We start from the raw sequence: 22,946 nt of genomic DNA on the forward strand, positions 1-22,946 counted from the left end.
AGTCTGTAAGCGTACTATTTTATGCGCAATAATAAAGTCTATGTGATTCGACAACGATTGTAAACATTGGTGAAATGCTTCTTACATTGTTATTCTTTTGAGTGTTTATGAGGTCTGATCGTGCAGTTTGCAAACATCAACGGAAAGATTACAATCCAATGCATTTGTCATCGTCAACTGTATGGAATGTCAATTAGGCGATGAGTGAGTTTTTAGCATGTTTCTTTCTATTTTATTAATTTAAAAATGGCTGCCCCCATGGTGATGAAATGACATGTGTTCGACTTTTGATATTTCTAGATATGCAAACTTTTTTTACTATTTAAGCGTAACTTGCCCTCGTCAATGTCGATATCATTCACTAGTTATATAATTTTCCGCCGAAATACGTGGAATAAACATGATTCAGATTTTTGAAAACAATGTATATTTTAGTGTTAAAATCTCTTTGTATTTTGATTGATTTTGTGGATGTTATGATACGTTGATGTACAAAATTGGTAGCATTATTGAGTAAATTCTTGGACTCAGAGCCGAATTTTTTACCTTGGAATTTTCGAAGATATCACATCTTCTTCATCAGCTGATCACTGGCTAACTGACGTCACAGTCACATGACCGGTGAAGGGTCACGTGACATGAGGAGACTGTCATAAACCCGGGGTAGCTCGAGTCCCTCGTCCCTGTTAAGTGATGGCCGCCGCTGTTTAATCTCAATTGCTTCTTTCACCTTGCGTTTCCATAGATGTTCTTCGGAGGTGAGTACTTTGGTTTTGTTAGGGTCGATCTTGTGACCTGTTTGTTTACAATGTTCATATATGGCAGAAGAAGTTCGTGTAAGGTGTTCTTTCAATCTTGTGTCTAATTGTCTCGCTGTTTCACCTACATAGTCATTTTTAAAGTCCTCACATTGGACATGATAGATCACACCACATTTCTTCATTATCTTATCTTATATCAGGGGCACCTCAGAAGTTTTGGCTAGAGTATTCAAAAAACATGGAGCCAACATCTTCCACAAACCTTTCAATTCCATCAGACAGAACCTCACCAAAGTTAAAGACAAAACAGATAAAATGAAGAAATGTGGTGTGATCTATCATGTCCAATGTGAGGACTGTAAAAATGACTATGTAGGTGAAACAGCGAGACAATTAGACACTAGATTGAAAGAACACCTTACACGAACTTCTTCTGCCATATATGAACATTGTAAACAAACAGGTCACAAGATCGACCCTAACAAAACCAAAGTACTCACCTCCGAAGAACATCTATGGAAACGCAAGGTGAAAGAAGCAATTGAGATTAAACAGCGGCGACCATCACTTAACAGGGACGAGGGACTCGAGCTACCCCGGGTTTAGGACAGTCTCCTCATGTCACGTGACCCTTCACCGGTCATGTGACTGTGACGTCAGTTAGCCAGTGATCAGCTGATGAAGAAGATGTGATATCTTCGAAAATTCCAAGGTAAAAAATTCGGCTCTGAGTCCAAGAATTTACTCAATAATGCATCAACCAGAGCAGAGAAACCTCCACGAGCGTAAAATTGGTAGCAGTTTGAAGGAAAAACATCCATTAAAGCATATATGTATACATTATCAATGTGGCACTCTTCCTTTAGTCAAATTTGAGTGCAATGCTAGGGGTCCCACATTTTTCAAAATGAAGCCTCTACATGAACCTTAAATAAATATCATGATTGATATTTGTGCCTGATTATTCAATTCAGTCCTTTTTTTAAATAAATAAATGACAAAGAAAGTAAAAGCACTTGCTTTAAAATGGGTTTTACTTCAGTTGTTTTTCAGACTTGACAAGGATTATTTGAAGGATTTATAATGCTTTAAGGTGCGAAGCTGTGTTAGAATTAGATGAACACCATCAAACCACACGGAAGGTGTTATGCGGCAAGTTAATTATCAAAACCACAGTGACAGAGACGGACCCAGCTTCTTTCTGTGATGTTTACGGAAAGCTATTTCAACTAACTATGCAAACATACCATTTAATATGTATTTTGGCATAATCAAAACAAAGTATATGTATTGATATTTGTGTATATTTATGCATTTTGTATCTTTGTTATAAATGAAATTGATTAGATGAATATAAAATCTGAGTATATATGTTAATAAAACAATTGTTTCATAACAAATAACAATATAAATCCAATGATGATTTGTGGTCTATTAAGTTCATTTAGTTTCCAATGTCATCTCCTCATGAATATCTTAAGTATATTAAAATAAACACTTCATTAATAATAACATTACTTTATAACCAGCATGCACATGTTACAATAGAAATTAAAGCACCAAGTACATAAAGAAGTACATCAGTATTCAGGGGTTTTTTTGGCACGATTTTATAGCCGAAATTCGGCTATGTTCCCAATCCCAAAAAGTATACTTTTTTCCCAAAATGTGGCAAAAAATTCCCAATTTCAAAAAAAAAAAAAAAAAATTTTTTTTTTTTTTTTTTTTTTTGGAGAAGTCTAATGTGTATTTTATCTCAATTTTAATTCAATTACATATAAAAAAGTATTATATGATTTTGTTCTTTTAATTTGAATGATTATAAAGGGTTATATCAAATTTAGTATTTGCCTAATCAGTGGACTTTTCGTGTGGAAAATAAGGCTAATGAATTTATTTTCCCAATTTCATGAAAATGCCGATAAAATTCCCAATTCCAAAGCCATGGGCTATCTTCCCAAAAAGTGGAAAATAAACCCTGGTATTTGCAAAGTAACAAATCTTGCTATACAAACATATAAATGATCTAATTAACATGTAACAAATGATCATCGCAAAAAAGTCTTGGCTTTGGGGGTTTATTATACCAACAAACATATTTAATTGTATTAATACTTCATGAACTCAATATCAAATGAAATCTGAATAACTGAAAATAGTGTAAGATGTTTAATGAATATACTCATTCCACCCAGTCATGAAAGGGGCTGCAAGATCTTGTTACCACCGCACCAAGTAATAAACAATACATGTTGTTCAATTTGTTGAATTGTCAATTGTGTATTTAATGTTTACTGTGATTGTTTTCTTTCACTGCAATACTAATGCACCATCTGGTAACAAAACAAACATTTTTTAAACTTTTGAACATTAACTATATATGCATACATGCCATACGTCCCGGATTGTCCGGGACAGTCCCGGAAATAAAGAACTTGTCCCGCTGTCCCGGAAATCTGTCAAATGTCCTGGAATTTACAAAATCCATATATACATGTACCTTATCTTAGGCTTAACTGTACCTCGAATCTGTGTATATCTGCAGCGTCTCCATGACAATGCCTACCCGAATAGGCAGACTATGCTACGTGTCAAAATCGATCAATTAACAGGGGTCCTGTTATCATATTGATTGTCTCACGTTCGCGGTCAAACCGAAAAGGCGGCATTGTTTAATGTGGTTGTTAATAGACTTTAATCTACTATGTCATTATTTCCCGCTGTGTAAGGGCAAAGGATAGTTTTTCACACATCTGAAGTCCAACATCGCTGAGAAAAAAATTGAAAGCAGTCTATGTTCGCACGTTTAACCAACAAAGAAGTTGAGTAAAACAGTAAGCATATAAAAACGTCATTATTATATAAATGTTATAAATGAATAAAGGCATATCAACAACTACGCGTTACACACCGGTTGTAATGACAATAACGCAGTCACAGACGTCACCATCTATGTTTAGAACGCTTACACTGAAAACACGTGGCTTGTATCTAAACAGAAGTAGTAATGTCTAATTTGACGTTAATAGATCAAGTGTATTTCGGATAGGCTTTCGAACTTTGCAATTAACGATGCGAAACAGAAAAAAAGGTACCAAAAATGCATATGTCTATAAATATCGCTACATTTTATACATGTCCCGGAAAATCGGCAAAAGTCCCGGACAATTTAACTCAATGTCCCGGAATTGCTCTGAAAAATTATGGCATGTATGATATATGACAACTTTTCATTGATCAAGAAGATATCTGTACGTCTCTTGAAAGTGCTTCCAAAAATACTTTATTCTCCCTGAAAAGAACAAAATACACATGAAATAAACTGTTAAACTTAAAATAAATAAATAAATAAATACTTGTCATGCGTGATATATAAGATAGCTCAATAGCATTTAGATACAAATTCATGATTTTACAGAAAAATAAGTTATTGATCCTTTTTTTAGCCGGATTTTTTTCGAAAAAATCTCGGCTTATAGATTGATGTTGTCGGGCGGGCGGGGGGGCGGGCGGGCGGGCGGGGTGGCGGCGTGCTCGAAAATGTTAAAGTTCTTATTTCATGGTATAACTTTGGTATGCTTGGACCTAGAGTCTTCAAACTTGACATGAAGGTTGGCCAGGATTAACAGATGACCACTGGTCATTTCAAGGTCATTCATTTGAAGGTCAAGGTCACTGTGACCTTCAATATAAAAATGTTAAAGTTGTTATAACTTTGGTATGCTTGGACCTAGAGTCTTGAAACTTGACATGAAGGTTGGCCAGAATTAGTAAGTAACCACTGGACATTTCAAGGTCATTCATTTGAAGGTCAAGGTCACTGTGACCTTGAATGTAAAAATGTTAAAGTTGTTATAACTTTGGTATGCTTGGACCTAGAGTCTTGAAACTTGACATGAAGGTTGGCCAGAACTAGTAAGTAACCACTGGACATTTCAAGGTCATTCATTTGAAGGTCAAGGTCACTGTGACCTTGAATGTAAAAATGTTTAAGTTCTTATTTCATGTTATAACTTTGGTATGCTTGTACCTAGAGTCTTCAAACTTGAAATAAAGATTGGCCAGTACTAGAAGATGACCACTGGTCATTTCAATGTCATTCATTTGAAGGTCAAGGTCACTGTGACCTTAAATGTTAAAATGTTAAAATTGTTATAACTTTGGTATGCTTGGACATAGAGTCTTCAAACTTGACATGAAGGTTTGCAAGCACACTTAGATGACCACTGGTCATTTCAAGGTCATTCATTCTAAGGTCAAGGTCACTGTGACCTTGAATGTAAAAATGTTAAAGTTCTTATAACTTTGGTAGGTAAAAATGTTAAAGTTCTTATTCCATGTTATAACTTTGGTATGCTTGTACCTAGAGTCTTCAAACTTGACATAAAGGTTGGCCAGTACTAGAAGATCACCACTGCTCATTTCAATGTCATTCATTTGAAGGTCAAGGTCACTGTGACCTTCAATGTTAAAATGTTAAAATTGTTATAACTTTGGTATGCTTGGACCTAGAATCTCAAACTTGACGTAAAGGTTTGCAAGCACACTTAGATGACCACTGGTCATTTCAAGGTCATTCATTTCAATGTCATTCATTTGAAGGTCAAGGTCACTGTGAACTTAAATGTTAAAATGTTAAAATTGTTGTAACTTTGGTATGCTTGGACCTAGAATCTGCCTTGAAAAGTACTTACATTTCATTTTGACCTTTGAACAATATTTCAGTAATTTAAGTATTGCATTGACAAAAACACGAAAGGTACTTTCCTGTCATTTAAATCAAAAATCCGGCTTCAATGCGGTCATCTCCGACCGCGGAACTCTTGTCTATTTGTTTAAATAATGCTGTATTATCTCTTTTTGCTTATTTAATAACTCTAGTTACGGTCTAATATGTTTACACATTCCTGATAAAAAGCACACAACCATAAGTTCAATAACACTTTTTGTAATTTTGTGGCAATTATATTCACATGACACCTTGCACAAACAATCCTTAAGAATTTGTGTTTTAAACAAGTGCCTTAGTTGGAAGTAACAATTAACTGAATATTTAACATTTTGTAGCAATCAATTTTATAGAAACTCACAAGAAAAGGTTTGCCGCAACAGAAATATTTTCCTTCCCGTGCGTGTGTGGCTTTGAGTTTGGAGATTCCCGACTGTGTTTTGACCTCTTTACCACACTGTTCCCAAACAAATGGCATTCTACAAGTAAAAAATATGAATATAAATTATCCACAATCATGATAATTTTGAGTAAAATGTACGTCGTGATTATCATATTTTAAGCACGCAAAACAGCACCAACAATGTTTTATTGACCAACTTTTGTTATTTAGACAGACTTAAAATATTATTGATGTTTATGTCAATCTTTCGATCGATTCTCTAGTTTAGTTTGTATACCACACATAGCATTTCAAAAACATGTCCCACACATAGCATTATTGCATTTTTAAGCACACACTTCGAATCAGAAGTATTTGTGCAAACATACAATGTATGTAGCTTCTCTTTGAAGAATTACAATGTCCGCCCTTTTTTTTAAACCTTCGACAATATTATCATGAACGTTTTTGTTGATTGAATAAAAAATATAACACACATAGCATTTCAATTCGTGTCTTTTCAAACGCGCGGTTGCACTGTTTGAAAAAAATACTAAATTTTGCCAAACTTAACACAGTTGTGTATTTTGACAATGACTGTCTCGACTTTGTTTTTTTGAAAATGGTTTTGAATTAATGAAGAAATTATCAAAAACGTTACCTGATGCGATGGTTTGTTGACATCCAATTGTCCCACATAAAGCCGAAAAAGTCACGTGGTACAGGCATTTTGATCAAATAATAAAAAAATAATATTTGTAACTCTGTGACACATCCTCACTCTCCCAAACAATTTGCTCCGCAAATTAACAAAGCAAAGCTATATGAAAAACATATTCACAGAAATCATTTCAATATCTTTTAAACTGTAACTATTGTAATGTATGAATTTATAATGTCCTCAATCAAAATCAACAATCAAAATCAAATAATAATAAAATAATATTCGTAACTCTGTGACACATCTGTGTGTTAACTTTTCCTTTAAACATCTTCTCCTAAACTACTGGTCCAATTCTGATGAAATTTCTCAGGAATGTTCCTGGGGTGAACCTCTTTCAAATTTGTTCAAATTATGCCCCTGGGGTCAAATTTGACCCTGCCCCGGGCTCACAAAATTGAAAATTTGCTTATAAGGCCTATTTTGTGAAAACTTTCAAAATCTTTTCGTCCATAATTATTGGGGCTAGGGCTATCATATTTGGTATGTAGAGACATCTAATAGTCCTCTACCAATTTTTTTCAAATTATGCCCCTGGGGTCAAATTTGACCCTGCCCCGGGGGTCACAAAATTGAATATATGCTTATAAAGTGCTTATTTTGTGAAAACTTTAAAACCTTTTGTCCATATCCATTGGGCCTAGGGCTACCAAATTTGGTATGTAGTGAAATCTTATAGTCTACCAAGTTTATTCAAATTATTCCCCTGGGGTCAAGTTTGACCCTGCCCCGAGGGTCACAAAATTGAACAGATGCTTATATAAGGCCTATTTCGGGAAAACTTTTATCTATTTCTTTTCCATAACTGTATGGCATAGGGCTACCAAATTTGGTATGTAGTGACATGTAATAGTTCTCTTCTTAGTTTGTTCAAATTATGCCCCTGGGGTCAAATTTGAAACTGCCCCGGGGTCACAAATTGAATATATGCTTATAAAGGGCTTATTTTGTGAAAACTTTAAAAATCTTTCTGTCCATAACCATTGGGCCTAGGGCTACCAAATTTGGTATGTAGTGAAATCTTTTAGTTCTCTACCAAGTTTGTTCAAATTATGCCCCTGGGGTCAAGTTGACCCTGCCCCTAGGTCACAAAATTGAACATATGCTTATATAAAGCCTATTTTGTGAACACTGTAAAAATCTTTCTGTCCAAAACCGTATGGCATAGGGCTACCAAATTTGGTATGTAGTGACATGTAATAGTTATTTTCTTAGTTTGTTCAAGTTATGCCCCTGGGGTCAAATTGGAAACTGCCCCGGGGGTCACAAAATTGATTATATGCTTATAAAGGGCTTATTTTGTGAAAACTTTAAAAATCTACTTGTCCATAACCCATACATGCCATAAATTTTCAGACCAATTCCGGGACTTTGAGCTAAATTTTCCGGGACATATATATAGACATATATGCATTTATGGCACGCATTTTTTCACATCGTAAATTGATTACATAATACTAATAAATATGTTGTTAGCATCTAAATTGATTTTATGCATCGTTGATTATCACAGGCATTTCATTTATCCTTTCTAAGTGTATGATCTCCATCGTTAATTCGATCTTTTTTTTGCCATGTTTGCAGAGTCACAATTTATTTTCGTTGAAATGATGCAAGCCGCAGGTGCGCCTTTGCTAAGCAACGTTAAATTGTATAATATATCCGCCTAATAGGCTATTCGCCTTTTGTTTAATTAGTATACGTTACAATAATTGTTTCAATAATTAATTATCTTAAACGCGATAAAGTTACACTTTGTTTGTTTTTTGTTTGTTTTTTTATAAATTTAAAGGGGGTATATACGATTTTGTCAAATATTTATGAATTTATATAAACTGTGTAAAAAAACTTATTATATATATATATCAATATTAATTAAAATAAAAGTTAAGAAGAACATGTGTCGAAAAATGCGAAATCAGCCAGATATTTAATACTGAAATTGAAAACGGCTATACAGCCGAATTCGCCAGCATGTATACCATACATGTACGATGTGCATCTAAACTTACGAGGGGTGTTTCAGAAGTTCGTGGATTTTCGCTATAACTTTCATTTGGTAACATAAATGGACAAACAAATAGCATGTTAAGAATATTTCGTCCTTTCCAAATCTACTCTCCAAATATCATGGAAATACGTAAAACAATAAATATATATCAGAGATTTAAACATGTGCACAATGCGCACACCGACGCACGTGTAACGTTTCTGTTCAACGTCAATGACGTTATGAAGTTAACAACTGTCAAATCTTTTCCACATAATCACCTCCAAAGCGAATGCACTTTATGTGTCGGGAAATCCACTTGTCAAAAGTGTCTCTATACCAGTCAGCGTCAAAAGACAACACGATTTGCTTTGCTGCAACTGTAAGTTCCTGTTTACTTGCAAAGCGAATACCGCGCAACTGTGATTTAACTTCCGGGAAGACGCGGAAGTCCATAGGGGCCAAATCCGGGCTGTAAGGAGGACTTAGGCGCTGTAACGTGAAATTTGCCGTAAATTCTGTTTATCAACGACATTTAAACCAAATTTAAATTCGCGTAACGCTCATATTTATAATAAAATACACGCGTGCGCCGCATGTCGTTACTGAGGTCTCTATGGCAACGCGTTTCAAACGCGCTTTATGGAATTCATGCATTTTTAGCTTATATATAAAGTCCGTGATAATTGGTTTTTATAATATGTAAATTTCATTGACTTTTACCTGCAAACTAATAAGTTATTGCGAAAATCCATGAACTTCTGGAACACCCCTCGTAGTTTAACGGTTTATAATTTTAAGACGAATGCTTCGGTTATTGTAGGAAAATATGTACGTCACTATCGGCTCGGGGCGCTAAATTGTCTTTGATGCATTTTATGAAATTCGGCTTTAATGTAGAATTTTTCTTGCCTATTTTGTGTTATTGTAACATATTTTATCAATATATTACAATTAAACACATATAGAAAAATCGTATATACCCGCTTTAATATCGTGTAAAAATAAATGTTTTCATATACAAACTGTAACTGAACTATGCATGAAATGCACAATTTCCACAAGGACAACATCGATGTTTTCATCAAAAGTTTCCGAAGTAACAGTCCACGATTTTATCGTGGAGGAATACACAATACGGACCGATTAGTGTGGCATAACAAAGCCACTAGAACTATAGATTGATAGTGACACAGGGTTATTCACGCATGAATAAATCACAACCGCAAGAATCTTCAGATGTGTGACCAACTCCTTTGCCCTTACGCAAAGGGAAATTATAACGTAGTATATTAAAGCCAATTAACAACCACATTAAACAATGCCGCCTTTTCGGTTTGACTGCGAACGTGAGACAATCGATATGATAACAGGACCCATGTTAATTGATCGATTTTGACACGTAGCGTAGTCACCTATTCGGGTAGGCATTGTCATGGAGACGCTGCGGATTAGTGAGAACACCGCCTCGAGGTGCAGTTAAGCATAAGATAAGGTACATGTATATATGGATATTGTAAAATCCGGGACATTTGACAGATTTCCGGGACTGTGGGGCACGTCCTTCATTTCAGGGACTATCCCGTACAATCCGGGACGTATGGCATGTATGCATAACCATTGGGCCTAGGGCTACCAAATTTGGTATGTAGTTACATCTTATAGTCATCTACCAAGTTTGTTCAATTATGCCCCTTGGGTCAAATTTGACTCTGCCCGGTGGGTCACAAAACTGAACATATGCTTATATGGGGCCTATTTTGTGAAAACAGTAAAATTCTTTCTGTCCATAACCATTTGGCATAGGGCTACCAAATTTGGTATGTAGTGACGTCTAATAAACCTCTACCAAATTTGTTCAAATAATGCCTCTGGGGTCAACTTTGACTCTGCCCTGGGGGGGTCACAAAATTGAATAAAAGCTTATAAAGCGCCTATTTTGTGAAATCTTTAAAAATCTTCTTGTCGAAAACCATTAGGACTATGGCTACCAAATTTGATATGCAGTAACATCTTATAGTCCTCTACCAAGTTTGTTCAAATTATGCCCTTTGGGTCAAATTTGACCCTGACCGGGGGTCACAAAATTGAATATTATATACGCTTATATCTTGCTTATTTGTGAAAACTTTTAAAATATTTTTGTCCTTGCTCTAGGACTAGGGCTACCACATTTTGTATGTAGTGAGATATAGTAGTCCTCTAAAAAGTTTGCTCAAATTATGCCCCTGGGGTTAAATAAATTTGACCCAGCCCAGGGAGTCACAAAAGTGTACATGTGCTTAAATAGGGCCTATATTTTAGTATTTAGCCATAACGTTTTGATTTAAAAAATTTAACAATGTGCATAAAAATTGCAACCTAATAGAGTTTTTTTTTTTTTAGAATGAAGTATCTTATGCGTACTTTATCTCAATTTTAATTCAATTACATCTAACAAAGTACTTTATGATTTTGTTCTTTTAATTTTAATGATTATAAAGTGTTATATCAAATTTAGTATTTCCCTAATTAGTGGACTTTTCGTTTGAAAAAAAAGGCTAATGAATTAATTTTCCCAATTTCATGAAAATGCCGATAAAATTCCCAATTCCAAAGCCATGGGCTATCTTCCCAAAAAGTGGAGAGAAAAAACCTGTATAGAAATATTTAGTTGAATTTGCTATGATAACATTAAAACCGTAATAATTTAAAGTGACCGTCAACCACAAACGATGAAAAAAAAAAGTTCTAAAATACTGTATTCTTTTGCAATTATTAGTTTATATTGATTAAAATATCAAACAACACTCTCTCGAAGATGACATTGGCTTCTATTGTTTAACTCAACTTGCTAAACCAATTGTGTAATAGCACGTGCGTAGCCCCGCCTTTTGAATGTTTTACTGAGATCAAAGGAGGAGTTAACGGTTAAGTGCTCTATACGATGCTTTGATATTGAATACGTGATTCACGCATGTTCAGTCCAAATAATTTGCCAGCGTAATTGACTTATCGCCAACTGTCAATCAGATTCTTACCTAAATATAGATCTACCTATCAATAAATCGTGCGTGCTGGTTACTAACGACTGTCCGCCATTTTTTTTGACAAGCAGTATGCCTAGTTCTTATTTATTCAACAAGTTTCATTTATTGTGATAAAAAAATAGGAAAAGAAATATAAAGAAAGAGTGTAAATAAGGTTTATGTAACTATGGTCATAACTTTTGCAATATTGAAGATAGCAACTTGATATTTGGCATGCATGTGTATCTCATGGAGCTGCACATTTTGAGTGGTGCAAGGTCAAGGTCATCCTTCTAGGTCAAAGGTCAATTTTTTCTAAAATAGCTGCCATGCGGCTTCAAAAAGGCGCAGAAGGGGGCATTGTGTTTCACAAACACAGCTCTTGTTTTTAATCATTTGAAGTGTCTGAAAACTAAGAGTTATTAAGGTAATCTAATGTTCAGCTACAAATCGTATTTACTGCAGACCAATGTTTTAAGTGATCTGGATGTCACGTGCGCCAATAATCACTTGACAGCTCACATCATTTAACTGTCCACTTGTATCAGACCAATTAATGTCATTTGAAGCTTAGCTTGGTTTCTGGTCGGATCTTATTGTATATTTCTACACTTTTGACACACATTTTAAAGTGTTGTTTTAACACTTGTTCAACAACATTACGCTGATGTTTCATTTCAATGTAATTTAAGTTTGCTGAAATTTCATTATTAAACATGGCAACATTTTCTGTGGGCTCTGTTGCTGAAGACCATGTTGTGGATAAAGAATATTGTTGTTCAATCTGCGAAGAGCATAATAAGGAGATAAATGCAGTTTTTTACTGTAAAAAATGCAATACATTTTACTGTGGACAATGTATCAAGTATCACAGAAATCATGGACTGTGGTTTATTAAACAATCTCCTTATGGAAGGGATAAAATAAAGAAGTGGCCACTGTCTAAGAAAATGGACCATTGTCTCAGAACATGTGATATTCACAAAGATAAACAATTAACTAAATTATGCCAGGACCACAGTCGGCTGTGCTGCTCTAAATGTGTTGATCACAGGTATTTTAAATATATATTACCTTCTTGAGTAATAATGCATATTTCAATACCAATAATTGTACCACATTAACCAAAACTATAGGGACTAGCAATATTCAGTCATATTGATAACATTCTTAATAAGAATTATGGTGTGGCGAATTGCTGTGGTATAGCTCATTGCTATTTAGAGACATTTTCCGTATGTTTCTTACTGTGACTTCTAAAAAACACTATCATCTGTTGTGATATAACTCCCATTTATACAAATCATTATTTTGTTAATTATTCCAACCATGGTAGGGATAAGCATGTGCAAAGAAGCAATTTAATAAGATATTTAATTAAATACAAAGTTTGTTATCATTCAAAGAAATTTTCCGCCATTTTCAAAAAATGGTTTGTCCATGTATCATTCATTCAAAATTTCAGTAACAATACAAAATTATTCCCGATTCTTCGTGTTTATGTTTAAGTAAGAACAGCGTCTAGTGCGTGCCTATCAAGTAACATGTTAACGTATGTGACTGACGTTCCATTTGGACGTCAATTACATCATTTTTGAGATAAGAAAATAGAAACGTGTCCCACAATTAGCTTAAATTTCAGAAAATAATTAATGTTTTTGTTTATGACACATTTTATGTTCAATATTAGGTAAAATTAGATTTGTGGTGGGAATGGTATGTGGACGGAAATGGAATATTGTTTGTTAGTTTCACAACACCAGGAAAATTGTCCCAACATTATTTTGACCAAATGTCCCAATTTTGGACTGAAAAATTAAGGAACGAGTGTTAGAAAGATATTTAGATTATCAATAATCCAGCCTGATAGCTCAGTTTGTCATTTGTAGCAATCAACAACAAATGTGATTATTCTTGGGTCCATTACTCGCCCGGCCTCATAACTTGTGTGGTCATGTCAAATTATACTACATAGATTATCCTTTTGCCGGTACCTCTGACTTAAATAGTGCAGTAGTCAGTTATTAAAATAAGTATATGCACTGGTTAATGGTTTACCAGCTAATCCATGAAAAGTATGAGTAGCTTAATAAAAAAACATTTCATTCCTGAAATACTGATGAAAAAGGCTTAAAACCCAAACAAACAAATACAACAAACACTGAATCATGAAACCACTTTGCTAAAAATATTTTTGCACACTTTATTGAATGGAAGCAATTCAAACATGCTTCATTGAGGCTTCTTGGCCAGGTGTTAGTGTGTTCTCATCATATAATATTTTTGTGCACATAATGCCATTTGCACATTATTGTAAGCAATAAGAAAACAGCCCCAAAGAATACACATACTGCCTTATATACAGGAACAAGCAAGCAATATATTGATGTGTGTATCTGCTCAACATTGATTTAATGATATATAAAAGCTTCACACTCAACAGTCGGTTAACAAAATGAAATGCTGCATCCATAACATTATCATGTTGGCCAATGCTGAACTAGATTTCATTAGTTTTGGTCCTCTGTCAGGACATTTCTCTAATGTTTTATTGGCTAGTGAAAGGTCAACAAAGATCATAACCTGTCGAGCATACTTGATTTTTAGGCCCCCCTTCGAAGAAGAGGGGGTATATTGCTTTGCTCATGTCGGTCGGTCTGTTGGTCTGTCCACCAGATGGTTTCCGGATGATAACTCAAGAACGCTTAGGCCTAGGATCATGAAACTTCATAGGAGCATTGATCATGACTCTCAGATGACCCCTATTGATTTTGAGGTCACTTGGTCAAAGGTCAAGGTCACAGGTGAAGGTCACAGTTACTGGAAATAAGCATTTTAAGGATTTAGCATGGTTCAAACAATGGAAACAACTACCGTTAATGCATGTTCTTTTTGTTACAGCATTTGCCTCCCTTGCAATTTATTTCAATTTTACCAAATGTAAGGCTAACTGCATTTTTGTAATGCATTGTATCAATAAACATCGGGCAAAAATGAAATTAAGGTTGCATTATCTGTACCTAGTTATGCCCCCTTTCGAAGAAAAACACCCCCCTTCGAAGAAGAGGGGGTATATTGCTTTGCTCATGTCGATCGGTCTGTCGGTCCGTCCACCAGATGGTTTCCGGATGATAACTCAAGAACGCTTAGGCCTAGGATCATGAAACTTCATAGGAACATTGATCATGACTCGCAGATGACCCCTATTGATTTTGAGGTCACTTGATCAAAGGTCAAGGTCACAGGTGAAGGTCACAGTTACTGGAAATAGGCACTTAAAGGATTTAGCATGGTTCAAACAAGGGAAACAACTACCGTTTATGCATGTTCTTTTTGTTACAGCCTTTGCCTCCCTTGTAATTTATTTCAATTTTACCAAATGTAAGGCTAACTGCATTTTTGTAATGCATTGTATCAATAAACATCGGGCAAAAATGAAATTAAGGTTGCATTTTCTGTACCTAGTTATGCCCCCTTTCGAAGAAAAACTCAACACAGTAAAATGGTTCACCACCACCACCACCACCGCCACCGCCGCCATTGCCACCACCACCACCACCACCACCACCACCGTTGTTCACAGTGACAAAAAGCGTATTCACACAATGGCTGCTACTACAACTTATAGCCTATATAGGGGGCATGCATGTTTTATTCTGAATTATGATGCAAATACAACTACACATTAAAACTCATGACTAATACTTTTTCTTCATTTTTCTTGACAAGAAAACACAAGCCAACTAGTAAGCTAAGTAAATGAACACTTATTTCACTGTCTCATCCGTTTTCCATTGTGTTTTCTAACGTTTTAAGCCACCGATGCAATCAAATCGTTTGATATCTGGGCGATAATGTCTTTCTGGGTTTACCGATTTAATGTCAGGATGGTTAGACGACACAGTATGTAGTCATTATATGACAACAACGTGTTGTTTTGAACTGCTTTCGGTTAAGCCGTCATTCCATTGCGCGCAGACATATTGTTTTTGACGGATTTACAAGTTACAGGAAATCACGCGACAAAAAAGACAATACGATATGAACCCAGTCTACAACTTTTCGGTAATTTAAATTAACGAAAAGCGCCGTAAGATTAGAGACCAACAAATCACGCCGCGCTGACACGGACGTATCGGTACGGCCAGATTTTTTTCGTAAATGCGTAAAATGGATATTAAAGTCGTTATTGTACGTCCAGTTAATAAAAATAAATGCGTAAATCTTCATGAAAAAGGCGTATTTACGGCTGTACTGCCCTTATCTGGAGCTCTGGTTATAACATAAAAAACAATAAGTACCTTCATGAAGGGCCAACTAATTGTTTAAAATAAGAATTCAATACTGCTACAGCAGCTGGAGTTTCACTTTTTTATGTTAATAAGCTTTATTTGTATATAAATAACATTTTTATGCCCCCCTTCGAAGAAGAGTGGGCATAATGTTTTGCACATGTCGGTCCGTCCCTATGTCTGTCCACCAGATGGTTTCCGGATGATAACTCAAGAACGCTTAGGCCTAGGATCATGGAACTTTATATGTACATTGATCATGACTCGCAGATGACCCCTATTAATTTTGAGGTTACTAGGTCAAAGGTCAAGGTCACGTTGACCGGAAATAGTAAAATGGTTTTCGGATGATAACTCAAGAACGCTTATGCCTATGATCATGAAACTTCATTGGTACATTGATCATGATTGGCAGATGACCCCTTTTGATTTTCAGGTCACTAGGTCAAAGGTCAATGTCACGGTGACCCGAAATAGTAAAATGGTTTCTGGATGATAACTCAAGAACATTTATGCCTAGGATCATGAAACTTCATAGGTACATTGATCATGACTCGCAGATGAATCCTATTGATTTTCAGGTCACTAGGTCAAAGGTCAAGGTCACAGTGACTCAACTTAGAAAAATGGTTTCCCGATGATAACTCAAGAACGCTTACGCCTAGGATCATGAAACTTCATAGGTACATTGATCATGACTCGCAGATGATCCCTATTGACTTTCAGGTCACTAGGTCAAAGGTCAAGGTCACGGTGACATTACACAGTAAAATGGTTTTCGGATGATAACTCAAGAAAGCTAACGCCTAGGATCATGAAACTAAATAGGTACATGGATCATGACTCGCAGATGAATCCTATTGATTTTCAGGTCTCTAGGTCAAAGGTCAAGGTCACAGTGACTCAACTTAGAAAAATGGTTTCCCGATGATAACTCAGGAACGCTTACGCCTAGGATCATGAAACTTCATAGGTACATTGATCATGACTCACAGATGACCCCTGTTGATTTTCAGGTCACTAGGTCAAAGGTCAAGGTCACAGTGCAAAAAAATGTATTCACACAATGGCTGCCACTACAACTTACAGCCCATATGGGGGGCATTCATGTTTTACAAACATCCCTTGTTGCAAAAAGACTTTCCAAAACAATAAGACCCTTTGTTCAACAACCTGTCAAAACTTGTTCGACCAATGTATAACTTAATATTCTTGTTATCTCTAGCACAACTCATATTATAATCAAAGTACTCAAAGTACTGGTTGGGCGATTTTGCTCAAACTTTTATGGTCGTTAAAACGCTATACACCGTGATGCCAACTAATCACCTTTTTTGAAGAAAACAGATGGAACTAAGGAAGGGTGACAGGCTGTCAACATTATATGATTTATAAGCTATTGGAGTTAAATGAAAATGCTGCTTTTTAAAGCAAGTAATTGTCGTATTTGCCAATTGATATCAAAACTGGGAAGATATAATACACTTACCCAGTTCCAAACCTGACATAGATTTGATAAATAGAGGATATTTGCTGGATTCGATGAAATATCGATTTAATTTGACAAGTGATCATATAAAATAATATTTTCACAAGTGGCGCAGCCACGAGTGAAAATATGTATTTTTTTATGATCACGAGTGAATTAATATCGATATTCCATCGAATCCAACAAATGTTCTTTTTAATTTATGCTTTTTTACAGTTTATTTACATTGTAAAAGAGTTTAACTAGATAATTTTGCTGGATTTATTACATTATTTTATCAAAACATTACGTCATTCCATAGTAAAACAGTGAACAATATCGATATTTTTCACTGTTATTTTTCACTGTTTAAAACAGTGAAATACCAGTTTTATTTCACTGATATTTATCTATAAACCACTGCAAAGCATAAAATGAAGACAAGCATTGCAGTAATTTCTATTTAGTACAGTAAGGTTTATGGATCGTTATTGTCTAAGTACACGGGCCGTGTGTGTCAAAGTACAAAGTAAATCCATTCAGTATCAAGTAAGATACGGCAAATTTTAGTTTTTGAGCAATTGGATGATAAAGGTCAATGTCAGCCATGGATCAAGCTTAAAAAGTCAACAGAAAGGTCTTGTCCAATTGGGGGTTCTGTCAAAGAATAAAGTAAATTCATTCAATAATAGGAAAAGAAGTGACCACAAGTTCAACATTCTGGTGCTCTACCGACTGAGCTTGCTGACACATTCAGTCCCACAATATGTATTAATAAAAAATCAAACAATTTCCGACAGCTTTGTTATCTTCTGACTGGTCAATTTTTTCAATGGAAAATACCAATGTACTTTGTCACAGTGTGTTTGTGACGCATTAATACTAATTCCATGCGATCGGAGCTATTTTGTTTGTGAATGCAGAATCGTGGATGCAAAGTGGTTTGTTGCAGTAATGGACTTATTTCATCGGTATACGTATATTACATGTATGTTACCTATGGGGCGAATTGCAGAAGGCAATCGCCCCAAAAACTGTATTTTAGTTGTTTTTACACACATTTACATAAAATAATACATGATGTAATATATTAAAATAATATATAACTATATAATTAATTTAATACCAATCTACAAAGACTAGGATCTCACTTAATAAATGGTACAAAAGGATTTTTTTTAATGTTTATGTTATAGGTTTATGAGGCATCGAATAAGCTTTTCATCATAGTTTATTATGTTGTACGCTTAATTAATTTTCAATTTTTTTTGTCAACACACTCACCTCTTGGACTGCGTGTGCCATTTGTTTCATAACCCATAGCTGTGTTTGATTGTTGTAATAAAGGTTATTTTAGTAAAATGAGGTTGTCAAATATGTCACATGCACCTGGTGACTTCAAACGGTAAAAACTATTTGTATTTTTTTTAGAGCATGAGCACAACAAAAAATTGAAGAATGTGAACAAACAACAATATAGCTGATTTATAGTAAAATGCTGCAATTTAATAAATTTTTCTGTCAAATACAATAACATATAGGATTTTGTCTTTAAAAAAAGCAAGTGGATTAGGTTGGACCAATTCTTGCTAAATGAATATTGTACCACTTAAACTTTGTCGATCATGGCAATTGGGCAGACTTTTTTTGGGGACGTCTGTACAATTATATGTACTAATTGTTGGTCAGAAACTGATCCACATGATTTTGTGTTTGTTAATATAACTTTTTCAAAAACTGTGTAAAATGTTTCATAAACAGCAGTCACAATTAATAGTTAACGTTATTTTAGCACACTTGCTAAAAGTTTGACGTACATGTAGTTGCCAGAATGGTTGAGTGTGTATTGTGAATGTTAAAGTGCGTGTATGCTGTCTGCATCCACCTGAGCTTTTGTGGACTGTAACTTTTTCTTTCATCATGAAATTTGAAAATGTAACACCACAAATCTTGAAAATGTTTACATTTTATTTTTAATAAAAAAATCTTGAAAATTGACAGTGTTTTCAATATTATATTAACTCAGGTTGGTTGAGCCTGTAGAGATGCTTTTGGACATTAACTGAATGCTCCAATTTGTTAACAACAACAAATTTTTGGTTGATTCCTTTGGAAACCTTCCATATGGGAATTTGAGGAAGCCCTTTCGGGAAAATATACCTTTTTTTATGTCCCCCACCATTATAGTGGGGGACATATTGTTTTTGCCCTGTCTGTTGGTTTGTTTTGAGTGTTTGTTTGCTCCAACTTTAAAATATGTAATAACTTTTGCAATATTGAAGATAGCAACTTGATATTTGGCATGCATGTGTATCTCATGGAGCTGGACATTTTGAGTGGTGAAAGGTCAAGGTCATCCTTCAAGGTAAAAGGTCAAATATATACCTTCAAAGCAATGCAAAACACATATGCTGTTTGGTAGTTAGAATGGCATATAGCAGTCGCAGTCTGTATAGCAGTTTGTCCATCCATCTGTCTGTCAGTCTGTACATCTTTCCATCAGTCTGGCATTCTATTTCTGGAAAAGAAATGCATACGACTAATACATTTTCTAAAAAATAACAACTTTCATGCATTTTTATGCCCCTATTTCGAAGAAGAAAGGGTATATTGTTTTGATGGCTGTGATGTCGATAGACCTGTCAGTAGACCAGTCTGAATGTCGGCAGACCAGTTGGCTTGATACTTCACATGCGCATTGGCCTTGGACAGTAGATGACCCCTTTTGAAATTGGGGCCACTAGGTCAAAGGTCAAGGTCACTGTTACACACTAAGTGTGAAATCGTTTCGGATCAATAACTCGTCAACTGATTCACCGATTTGATTGATACTTCTCATGTGCATTGACGTTGGACAGTTGATGACCCTAGAAAAATTGGGGCACTAGGTCAAAGGTCATGGTCACTGGCACAATAAGTGGGAAAAGCGTTTCTGATCAATTACTCCTCAACGAATCAACTGATTGGCTTGATACTTTCCATGCTGTTTGGCCTTGGGCAGTAGATGATCCCTATCAAAATTGGGGTCACTAGGTCATAGGTCAAGGTCACTGTCTCAATAAGTGTGAAAATAGTTTCTGATCAATAACTCATCAACGAATTGACCGATTGGCTTGATACTTAACATGCGCGTTGGCCTTGGACAGTAGATGACCCCTTTTGAAATTTGGGGTCACTAGTTCAAAGCCTGTTTGGGGGGGGGGCATATGTGCATATGTCTCCGACCGCGTAACACTTGTTTCCAATGCTTTTAGATACTGACAATATTTTTGTTGTGCAAGTCTACCTGCATGACTTTCAGATCAAGGTGGAGTTTTGTTATGGTCCATTGTAATCAGCTTTGAAATGTTCTCGTTACTTTGTTGAATATAAATGCGCTATATCTTTGTCATGATGTTATCAATTGCAATATAGCTGCTGTGCATATTTGTATTGCAGTTAATTTTTAACAAACACAGCTCTTGTTGAGATTTGGAAAAAGGGCCAGGTAACGGTCCCAGATTTTAACAAAAAAACACCTTTTTTCAGAGCTGAAATGTCAATGTCTTAGTGATCAAAAGTAAAAATGTTGAGAAATTCAACTGAAACCTAATCACTTCTAATGCTGTTTATTAATAAATTGTTGCAAATGTCCTCCAGATGGTTTAGGCATTACATATGCAAGCCTTCACTTTTTGTTTAAATAGTAAGTTCATGCTAACAGGGCAAAGATCAAACATGTATGTTCGAGATTAATTATTCGTTTAAAATAAGCTTGACATGTTTTTAAGAGGTATCTAAATACATTACCAGAAATTCTAAGCATAATGAGGATACAGATCGGAACACATAAAACCAATTTTGAACATTAAAATCGAGATTAGCAATGTCCTACCTTTACAGAAAAAAAGTTTTTACAGGGGTATTAAGGCAAGGAACTCTTCTTAGAAATTTAATTGATTTGATCTTTACACTTGTGTTTACCATTGTATCTTTAGCAATGTATTGTGCACCCGGAGGGTAGCATATAGCAGTTGAACTGTTAGTCCGTCTGTCAGTCTGTGAGTCCGTCGGAAAACTTTAACATTGGCCATAACTTTTGCAATATTGAAGATAGCAACTTGATATTTGGCATGCATTTGTATCTCATGGAGCTGCACATTTTGAGTGGTGAAAGGTCAAGCTCATCCTTCAAGGTTAAAGGTTAAAAAACAAAATCAAAGGGAAGTAACAAGCTTTAAAGGGAGATAATTTCTATTTTATATCATTTGGCAGGTACAGATCATTTTCACAAGGGAGGTAATATTTTTCAAAGGGATATAATAAAATAAAAAAATAAAAACTGCACAGTAAGGGGCATTGTGTCTCTGACAAACACATCGCTTGTTAATGTATGAATATCTATGAGCATGCGGTATATTAAAAAAAAAATTAATCTTCATTGATATGACGATTTTATTATAGAAATTGTGTTTTTCCTTTCAGGCAGTGCAATCATTTGAAAGTTCTTTCTGAAGTCAAAATGCAGTCATCAGATTTAAAGAAATTGTCAGTGAGAGTTTCAAATACTCTTTCAAGACTAAAGAAGCTCCAGAGGTATAGGGAGGACAGCAGGAAGGCTATGCGGAGCTCCTATGCTGAATTTGAGCGAAACAAGGTGAAGAAAATGCGACTTAATATACAATCTTTCTTAGTCCAATGTGACGACACCTCCATGAATGAAACATTTGAAAACGTGGAATATACAGTAGATGAAATTCGTCAGAAAGTAAATTTATTATTAACAGATTTTGAAAAATGCTCTATTAAGGAACAGAAAGAAGAGCTGAAACTTAAACAAGCTCCTCTCATCAGTGTGATCAAAACCTGCATCAGACATCATGGTGAATTGTTACCACTCCATGAAGCCATGCAGAAAGTGAAGTATCAACCAGAACTCTCCTTAATAACCCATTACAAATGTCTGGACAAAATACAACAGTGTGAGATATATATGAATGAGAACTTTTCAGACGAGTTGTTCTCTGTGAAAGGGGTGTCTAAGTACAAAGTGAGAATATCTAGTGATTCAAGAACATGCTCAATTACTGCGGTATGTGCTCTCCCAGATGGGCAAGTCTTGGTTGCAGACTGGTGGAATTACAAAGTCAAGCTGCTGAACCAGCAGTACCAGGTGGTGAGTCACTGGGGTGTGAATGCCAGGCCATGGGACATGTGTCTCATCACACCCAGTGAGGCTGCAGTGGCTTTGGGTGATCATGGGGTCCAGTTTATCACTGTCACCCAGAGCAAGCTAGTTCCTGGCAGGAGGCTTCAGTTACGACAAGACTGTTATGCTATTGTCCACCACAAGGGAGACTTGTTCATCTGCTCTTATACTGCCCTGTACAAGTACTCACTGAGTGGGACACTGGTCTGCAGACTGTATGAAGATACATCAGCTTCTGTTACAGGTAAGAATCATGGTGGTTTTATCCTGATATCATCAGGAATATGTATTACAAATTATTGTTAAACTTAATATTTGTAAAATGTGTTTGTGTCAATGAATTATAATAACAGCAGGAAAGTTGTTCTCTGTTATTGATTTATATATATGAGTAATGCAGTATTTTG

The 22,946-nt window shown here is 35.4% G+C and overlaps 1 protein-coding gene across 1 annotated transcript in view; it reads left to right on the forward strand.

The window, feature by feature from the left end:
• Window positions 1-22,946, forward strand: part of LOC127864229 (uncharacterized) — a 108,842-nt gene that overhangs the window by 67,399 nt on the left and 18,497 nt on the right. The window contains exon 2 of the mRNA XM_052403919.1: window positions 21,816-22,783. Within this exon, the coding sequence (XP_052259879.1) occupies window positions 21,853-22,783 (931 nt within the window). The 5' untranslated portion in view covers window positions 21,816-21,852. The remainder of the gene's footprint in view (window positions 1-21,815; window positions 22,784-22,946) is intronic.

Source organism: Dreissena polymorpha, chromosome 1 (genome assembly GCF_020536995.1).
Source record: "Dreissena polymorpha isolate Duluth1 chromosome 1, UMN_Dpol_1.0, whole genome shotgun sequence".
Lineage (NCBI taxonomy): Eukaryota > Metazoa > Mollusca > Bivalvia > Myida > Dreissenidae > Dreissena > Dreissena polymorpha.